The following is an 8,996-nucleotide window of genomic DNA, read 5'->3' as shown; positions in this document are numbered from 1 at the left end:
CTCGTGCTTTACCATGTACATGCAGGTGCGCCACAGCCTGTGCTCCAGCAGATCCAACAATGGCTTTGGATTGTAATTCAGCTGATAGGACTTGTCCACAGTCTGCCAGGCAGGCGCTGGCTGCAATTAAACCACGTAAAGGCCATTCGTGTAACCAGTAAGTAAACCCATTCAATAACATCTGTGGCTCTGAGCAGTCTGTAAATGATCATTCTCAAATTTGAGGACCAGTTTGGGTCAAGCATTCATCGAACTCTTGGGAACTTTCAAGAAAAGTTTCTTATTTTTGCGAAACGCACCGTACCTTCAATGATATTTTTGCAATTGATTGAAACAGATTCCACTGGGAACGTTCAGCACTCCCTGCGGCCTTCAATCGATTGCGAAATTGCAATTGGAAGAGAACAACCGCTTCGATGGTGCAAAAATGTGAAACAGTTTGGCCAGCGACATGGAGCTGTCCAGTGCTGGGTTTCATGTGCTCCACATCCTGGCACTGCTCCAGGTGCAGGTTGCTGCTTGGCCCGTCGAAGAGTCGCCGCATCTGCCGTTGGTTAGGAAGATTACCGATGTGCTGCATCGCATTCGCGTGAACACTTGTGCCGCCCACAATCTGAGAGTTTTCATCAGCACGGACTATGAGCATCTGGACGAGAAGGAGGCGACTCTGGTGCGCTGTGTGCTGGACTACAGTCTGAGTCGTGAGGAGCTGCCCGTGGTGTTGGCCTCACAGCTCAGCCCCGAGCTGAGTGTCCGTGTCCGACTGCAGCTGCTCTTTGTCCAGAGTCCAGCGCAGGCAATGTGAGTTGTAAAATCGAAGACCAAACATGGGAGTAATCATAATCCATTTGCAGAGCTGCCTGTTCTGCCTTGGAGATCAAGGGCATGTACCTGATTGTGTGGCTCACATCGCAGCCGGAGGTGAGTGTGCAGCGGAGCGGCATGTCCCAGATATTTGCCCACTTTCTGCATCGTTTGTACAACTTGAATGTGCTGCTGCTGCTGGCCCACATGGAGAGATCGACGCTGCAGCCATTTGCCTTTCTGCCATACACAGCCGGCAGCTGTGCCAACACTGAGCCCGTGGAGCTGCCCCAACGGGAGTGGCGTCTTCGCGAGATGTTCCCCTATCGACTGAGTAACATGCATGGCTGTCCGCTGAGCGTGATTGTGTGGCCAATAGCGCCGTACATGAACCTACACTGGGAGCAGCCTCGAGGCGTAGATCAAGTCGATGGCCTCGATGGATTGCTGCTGAGGATAATGGCGAGCAGAATGAACTTTACCATTCAGCTGTTGCCCAACGAACCGCCCGAGCTGGTTGGTGGCTCCAGCTACCTAAATGGCACCATGACCGGCGCCTATCGCATGCTCTTAGATCGTCGGGCAAATCTCACATTGAGCTCGGCCGTCACGGGCACCATTGACGATTTGCCGCCAGTCTTGCAGTTTGTTGGCTTCAATGAGGCCTGCCAGCCAGCGGCTGCCTGGCAGACTGTGGACAAGTCCTTTCAGCTGAATTACAACCCAAAGCCATTGTTGGATCTGCTGGAGAACAGGCTGTGGCGCACCTGCATTTACAAGGTAAAGCACGAGCTGGGCATTCCTTCGCAAACGGAAGTTGTCCATCGCCAGGAGCTAAGCAATGTGGAAGCCTTGTACTATCGTGAGGAGCACATCAAGTGCCACAATAAAATTTTCGATTTGTGCAAATTGGAATTTTGTGTCAGCTCCTACTAGTGTCGATAAATTATCGATGTATCGATAGTGCGTGTTCTTCTTCCACTAACGATTATAGCCTTTTCCGTATCGCATAAAATTGGCTAATTATCGCCAAAAACAAACAAATAATTATGGGAAGCTGTCATTGTGGTTGACTTAACTCTCAATAGGCTTAAGCCGACCTCACTTATTTCTTATTTTTTTTAATAATTTGAGAAAAAAAAATTGATTCGTTTATGTGTTTAATCTATAGGAAAATGTCGGCTCTAATTATTGACGGCGTGTGCTCAGTTTTGAGCAAGCTGCAAGGCCACTTGCCTCTTTCATTCCACCGTGAGCACCCAAGGAGGAATTGATCGAAAACCATCCAGTCGGATGCTACCGATTATTGGTTTGACATAGGCCGCCGCTCCCATTCCACATATGTGTTCACTGGGGAATACTCAGACGACTCCACTTTTGAAATGGATTTGGTCACCCTAGAGAAAGAGTGGATGGTGTTTATGATGCGTAATGCCGAACCGGAACCTCTTATGATCGATGCATCCATTCACGAATACGAATTGGTAGCCGATGTGAACTTTACTCGCTTCACACTCGATGTCATTGTGTGGCTGCCCGATGCAAATTCTTCCGATGAAGAAGAGGATGATAATGTCTCCTTGTAGAAGCATTTCTCGTTAATAAATTTGAATAACTGTTGAGTTTGTGGAGGGGGTGAGTTTTCTTTTACGATAGCCTTTCGCTTATGGCACATTTGCTCAGAACCAAAATGAATTATCGATTGTGAGATGTAGGAAACATTATGAGAATTAAGTGAGGTCGGCTTAAGCCTATTGAGAGTTAAGTCAACCAGGGGCAGGAGTTGATTTTTTTGATAGATCTATGCGAAAATGTAACAAAACTTGGCAATCTTTTCCCATAATTATTTTTTTATTTTTGGAGCTAATTAGCCAATTTTATGCGATAGGGAAAAGGCCATAATCGTTAGTGGGAGAAGAACACGCACTATCGATACATCGATAATTTATCGACACTAGTAGGAGCTGACACAAAATTCCAATTTGCACAAATCGAAAATTTTATTGTGGCACTTGATGTGCTCCTCACGATAGTACAAGGCTTCCACATTGCTTAGCTTCTGGCGATGGACAACTTCCGTTTGCGGAGGAATGCCCAGCTCGTGCTTTACCATGTACATGCAGGTGCGCCACAGCCTGTGCTCCAGCAGATCCAACAATGGCTTTGGATTGTAATTCAGCTGAAAGGACTTGTCCACAGTCTGCCAGGCAGGCGCTGGCTGCAATTAAACCACGTAAAGGCCATTCGTGTAACCAGTAAGTAAACCCATTCAATAACATCTGTGGCTCTGAGCAGTCTGTAAATGATCATTCTCAAATTTGAGGACCAGTTTGGGTCAAGCATTCATCGAACTCTTGGGAACTTTCAAGAAAAGTTTCTTATTTTTGCGAAACGCACCGTACCTTCAATGATATTTTTGCAATTGATTGAAACAGATTCCACTGGGAACGTTCAGCACTCCCTGCGGCCTTCAATCGATTGCGAAATTGCAATTGGAAGAGAACAACCGCTTCGATGGTGCAAAAATGTGAAACAGTTTGGCCAGCGACATGGAGCTGTCCAGTGCTGGGTTTCATGTGCNGGGCTGAGCTGTGAGGCCAACACCACGGGCAGCTCCTCACGACTCAGACTGTAGTCCAGCACACAGCGCACCAGAGTCGCCTCCTTCTCGTCCAGATGCTCATAGTCCGTGCTGATGAAAACTCTCAGATTGTGGGCGGCACAAGTGTTCACGCGAATGCGATGCAGCACATCGGTAATCTTCCTAACCAACGGCAGATGCGGCGACTCTTCGACGGGCCAAGCAGCAACCTGCACCTGGAGCAGTGCCAGGATGTGGAGCACATGAAACCCAGCACTGGACAGCTCCATGTCGCTGGCCAAACTGTTTCACATTTTTGCACCATCGAAGCGGTTGTTCTCTTCCAATTGCAATTTCGCAATCGATTGAAGGCCGCTGGGAGTGCTGAACGTTCCCAGTGGAATCTGTTTCAATCAATTGCAAAAATATCATTGAAGGTACGGTGCGTTTCGCAAAACTAAGAAACTTTTCTTGAAAGTTCCCAAGAGTTCGATGAATGCTTGACCCAAACTGGTCCTCAAATTTGAGAATGATCATTTACAGACTGCTCAGAGCCACAGATGTTATTGAATGGGTTTACTTACTGGTTACACGAATGGCCTTTACGTGGTTTAATTGCAGCCAGCGCCTGCCTGGCAGACTGTGGACAAGTCCTATCAGCTGAATTACAATCCAAAGCCATTGTTGGATCTGCTGGAGCACAGGCTGTGGCGCACCTGCATGTACATGGTAAAGCACGAGCTGGGCATTCCTCCGCAAACGGAAGTTGTCCATCGCCGGAAGCTAAGCAATGTGGAAGCCTTGTACTATCGTGAGGAGCACATCAAGTGCCACAATAAAATTTTCGATTTGTGCAAATTGGAATTTTGTGTCAGCTCCTACTAGTGTCGATAAATTATCGATGTATCGATAGTGCGTGTTCTTCTCCCACTAACGATTATAGCCTTTTCCCTATCGCATAAAATTGGCTAATTAGGTCCAAAACAGAGTCCGCGACCGACGTTAATTTGGTGCATTTCCGGTAAGCACATTGGTCATTCATTTGGGTAAGTTATTGTAGACACCGAGACTCGTCAGACATTTACTAGTAAGAGTTTAAACTCCTGGTCAAACCCAGTTCGTAAGTAGCTTGAGAACCCTTGAAAGTTCTTTTCAAAGAATAAAAACGCTTTGCGTGGCATGGAAGTATGATATTTTTGCAATTGATTGAAACAGATTCCACTGGGAACGTTCAGCACTCCCTCGCCGGAAGTTAGCTAACGCTTTAACGTTAACCTTCTCTTGTTGGCGAAGCTACCACGTTTTTACACTTTGTCAAACCGGTCGCTGTACCTCGACAGGTCACGACCCAAAGTACACGAGGTGTAGGACCGTGACGAGGTCCACGTCCAACGACGAACCGGGCAGCTTCTCAGCGGCGTAGACGGCAACCAATCCTTCTATACCGATGTGCTGCATCGCATTCGCGTGAACACTTGTGCCGCCCACAATCTGAGAGTTTTCATCAGCACGGACTATGAGCATCTGGACGAGAAGGAGGCGACTCTGGTGCGCTGTGTGCTGGACTACAGTCTGAGTCGTGAGGAGCTGCCCGTGGTGTTGGCCTCACAGCTCAGCCCCGAGCTGAGTGTCCGTGTCCGACTGCAGCTGCTGAAACAGGTCTCAGGTCGCGTCCGTTACACTCAACATTTTAGCTTCTGGTTTGTACCCTCATTAGTATTAGGTAAACGTCTCGACGGACAAGACGGAACCTCTAGTTCCCGTACATGGACTAACACACCGAGTGTAGCGTCGGCCTCCACTCACACGTCGCCTCGCCGTACAGGGTCTATAAACGGGTGAAAGACGTAGAAAACATGTTGAACTTACACGACGACGACGACCGGGTGTACCTCTCTAGCTGCGACGTCGGTAAACGGAAAGACGGTATGTGTCGGCCGTCGACACGGTTGTGACTAGGGCACCTCGACGGGGTTGCCCTCACCGCAGAAGCGCTCTACAAGGGGATAGCTGACTCATTGTACGTACCGACAGGCGACTCGCACTAACACTGGCCAATAGCGCCGTACATGAACCTACACTGGGAGCAGCCTCGGGGCGTAGATCAAGTCGATGGCCTCGATGGATTGCTGCTGAGGATAATGGCGAGCAGAATGAACTTTACCATTCAGCTGTTGCCCAACGAACCGCCCGAGCTGGTTGGTGGCTCCAGCTACCTAAATGGCACCATGACCGGCGCCTATCGCATGCTCTTAGATCGTCGGGCAAATCTCACATTGAGCTCGGCCGTCACGGGCACCATTGACGATTTGCCGCCAGTCTTGCAGTTTGTTGGCTTCAATGAGGCCTGCCAGCCAGCGGCTGCCTGGCAGACTGACCTGTTCAGGAAAGTCGACTTAATGTTGGGTTTCGGTAACAACCTAGACGACCTCTTGTCCGACACCGCGTGGACGTAAATGTTCCATTTCGTGCTCGACCCGTAAGGAGGCGTTTGCCTTCAACAGGTAGCGGTCCTCGATTCGTTACACCTTCGGAACATGATAGCACTCCTCGTGTAGTTCACGGTGTTATTTTAGTTCGATTTGTGCAAATTGGAATTTTTTGTCAGCTCCTACTAGTGTCGATAAATTGTCGCATTAAATTGGCTAATTATCGCCAAAAACAAACAAATAATTTTGGGAAAAGATTGCCAAGTTTTGGTACATTTTCGCATAGATCTATCAAAAAAATCAACTCCTGCCCACTAGCTGTCAGTGTGGTTGACTTAACTGTCAATAGGCTTAAGCCGACCTCACTTATTTCTCATAAGGTTTTCTACATCCGAGACGAGTACAGCTCCCAGTCGGATGCTACCGATTATTGGTTTGACATAGGCCGCCGCTCCCATGCCACATATGTGTTCACTGGGGAATACTCAGACGACGCCACTTTTGAGATGGATTTGGCCACCCTAGAGGAAGAGTGGATGATGTTTATGATGCGTAATGTCGAACCGGAACCGGAACTTTACTCTCTTTACAATGGATGGCATTGTGTGGTTGCCCGATGCAAATTCTCTCGATGAAGAAGAGGATGATAATGTCTCCTTGTAGAAGCATTGAGTTTGTGAAGGGAGTGAGTTTTCTTTTACGATAGCCTTTCGCTTATGGCACATTTGTTCAGAGCCAGCATGAATTATCGATTGTGAGGCGAACTGTATGCCCTCCCTATCGATTGATAAGCCATAGAAGCCGTGACTGTGACCTGAAATGCATTAACAAATCTGTGTTCATCACTTAAACTAATTGCTGCGCGTACACATGGGTGGGGTGGGTCCACAAGCACAACCCCACCATGGCTATGGGGCATGTGCGTGACAGGTTTCGGTGTCAGTATTATGCAAGAGGCGCATAACCATTAATTAACACCATCAACGCGCGACACACACGGACACACGTACAGGTTGTGCCATGCGTCAGACAGCAGAGGGCGAAGGTTTTGTTGTGGCCCAGCCCCTCCCACACCGACACCCTCCCCGAGCAGTCAGTGTCAGGCGACATGCAAACGGCATGTGTCGGCCCGTAAGAGGTTTACAAATCGTCGGGCACCGCAGCGGGTTGGGTTGGGGGTGTAGAGACTCCTACAAGAACAGACGTTGCAGTTGCACCAAACGTTGGGACAGCAGCTCCAGCAGGAAGATGAACAAACTCAGCAGATGACCGAGCATCACGAGCAGAAACATTGCATAGAGTTCGACCAGACCGAGCTGCTTGAAGGCCTGCTCGTTGCGCAGATAGCTCTCGAAAAGCTCCCAGCGTGCCCAAATGGAGATGAGACCGACGGAGCGCATCCACATAATCTCATCGTTGAGGTGATCGATGAGGAAGGAGTGCTTGCTGAGGTACATTGTCATCTGCATGCTCACAATGTCCTCGGCAATGATCTCAAAGTGATCCGCCTCCACGGGCTGGCCCGTGTGCTGGCCCAACCGCTGTGCACGCTCCGCACTCAGGCGATTGAAGTGGATGTACATGTCCAGCGCAGAGGCAGAGACATGGCGGCTCTTCTCCGGATTGGCTACGAGATACTCGAGGGCCGCACCCTCCTCGACGTCGGTGAGTATGCGGAAGGTCATGTGCTGCACACTGGGTATCTCGGAGAGAACCTCGTGCACCACGGGCGTGACGACCACCGTGTAGTTCTGCTGCACCAGCGCATCGATGGACTGCGGCCATCTGTTCAGCTGGTGGGTGCGAATTAGATGGTAGAGCAGTCCCTGGTACACCGTGCGAATGATGAGCGTGTAGAGCATCAGCAGCAGGCAGTAGAGGCGTCCGGTGTGCGAGCGTGGCGCCACCAGCAGCGGCATGCCCACAAATATCAGCTCCAGATTCAACCAGAGCCTCGACTCGGGCCGCGTCTCGCGCAGCAGTCGCTCAATGGCCAGCTGCAGCAGCGCCGACAGAGCCAGCACACCGGCAATGGCCAGCCAAATCTGCAGGCGATACGGATAGAAGAGAATGTCCAGCGAGCTCAGCTCAAAGCTGGAGTCCAGGATGCCAAAAACCTCGCGTGTCTGATAGTAATTGTGCGTGGAGGTGGCCATCAAGCTGCGGTCCACCGTCTGCCGTATGCCGCCCAGCGTGAGATCGGCCTCGTGGCGTCGCAGCTGCAAAAAGATCGATTACAAATATATCAACAATCGATTAACGGGAAGACTCACCAACTCGAGGGCTTCGTCGCGAACGTTCTTGCCCTGAAGCTGACGCACGGCAATGGAGAAATTCATTCTCTCGGCGAGGGTGAGTAGCAGGCGACCCTCGTAGCCACCGCTGACGCTGCTCTCGGAGCGAATCTCCACAAATGGCGGCACATTCCACAGGGCACAGCGCAGGGGGCAGCCAAAGAGATTTCGCAGCTTGCGGGGAAAGATCTCCGGCTCGAGCAGTGTGCTGCCATTGTAGCGATTGATGAGACGCGGCGACATGTCCGCACAGCTGCGCTCACTGAACGGATAATAGCTGTAGATGAGCACATCCCCGTTGGACTTTTGCACCTGGACGCTACAGTGGATGAGATGATAGCGCCAGCAATACTCGAAGATCTGTCGCATCTCCTTCTGCAGCAGATGGTCACGTGCCTGCAGGAAAATGAAGTAATGCTCATTGTAGTTGTACTCCCGCGCATAGTACTCCATTCGTATCTCGGAGAAGGCCGCAAATGAGTCCGTAAATATCACATTGAAGTGCCTGCGTCCCGCCACCGGACGCCAGGGCACACCCTGCTCCACCTTGACAATCTGCAGCGGTGCAAGGCCCCAGTTGCGGAAGAGTGTGCTCATCATTTCGTTGTAGAAATTGCACGTATGCTCGCTCCGGCAGCACAGGATGAGCACCAGCGAGGGCGTTACGCTGAGTATATGATGATGGACAATGTGCAGCAGGGCGCGTGCGACAAATTCGTTTATTTGATTCTCCTGCTCGCCGGACAGATCGCAGTACGAGCTGAGCAGACCGGTTATGTTCATCCTCCGATTGCCACACGAATGACCCAACACACATGAACGGGGGTCACAAGCCAAGCAATTTACTCCATGTTTGACTTTCCGTTTAATTGCAGAGAAAAAAAAAAA

At 50.2% G+C, this 8,996-nt stretch overlaps 3 protein-coding genes across 4 annotated transcripts; 1 reads left to right on the top strand and 2 right to left on the bottom strand.

Moving 5' to 3' along the window:
- The first annotated feature begins 105 nt into the window (after nucleotides 1-105).
- LOC117581518 lies at nucleotides 106-1,951 on the top strand. 2 transcript variants are annotated; one of them, XM_034268810.1, is made up of 3 exons: nucleotides 106-157; nucleotides 338-801; nucleotides 855-1,951. In XM_034268810.1, exons 2-3 carry the CDS (start codon nucleotides 452-454, stop codon nucleotides 1,738-1,740), a joined length of 1,236 nt encoding a protein of 411 aa, XP_034124701.1. In that variant the 5' UTR covers nucleotides 106-157; nucleotides 338-451; the 3' UTR covers nucleotides 1,741-1,951. The 2 variants fall into 2 exon arrangements, with proteins under 2 accessions (XP_034124701.1, XP_034124700.1); XM_034268809.1 differs by having other exon boundaries at nucleotides 112-157; nucleotides 358-801.
- An 807-nt stretch (nucleotides 1,952-2,758) lies between these two features.
- Nucleotides 2,759-4,023, bottom strand: LOC117580882. Its single transcript, XM_034267634.1, has 3 exons — nucleotides 3,970-4,023; nucleotides 3,354-3,789; nucleotides 2,759-3,018 (listed from the first exon to the last, which is right to left on the bottom strand). Exons 2-3 carry the CDS (start codon nucleotides 3,673-3,675, stop codon nucleotides 2,759-2,761), a joined length of 582 nt encoding a protein of 193 aa, XP_034123525.1. The 5' UTR covers nucleotides 3,676-3,789; nucleotides 3,970-4,023.
- A 2,573-nt stretch (nucleotides 4,024-6,596) lies between these two features.
- LOC117581521 lies at nucleotides 6,597-8,906 on the bottom strand. Its single transcript, XM_034268815.1, has 2 exons — nucleotides 8,088-8,906; nucleotides 6,597-8,033 (listed from the first exon to the last, which is right to left on the bottom strand). Exons 1-2 carry the CDS (start codon nucleotides 8,889-8,891, stop codon nucleotides 7,005-7,007), a joined length of 1,833 nt encoding a protein of 610 aa, XP_034124706.1. The 5' UTR covers nucleotides 8,892-8,906; the 3' UTR covers nucleotides 6,597-7,004.
- Nucleotides 8,907-8,996: the final 90 nt, after the last annotated feature.

This window comes from Drosophila guanche, unplaced genomic scaffold, assembly GCF_900245975.1.
Source record: "Drosophila guanche unplaced genomic scaffold, DGUA_6, whole genome shotgun sequence".
Lineage (NCBI taxonomy): Eukaryota > Metazoa > Arthropoda > Insecta > Diptera > Drosophilidae > Drosophila > Drosophila guanche.
The sequence above is the reverse complement of the archived record's forward strand: the minus strand, read 5'-3'. Positions and strand labels throughout refer to the sequence as shown.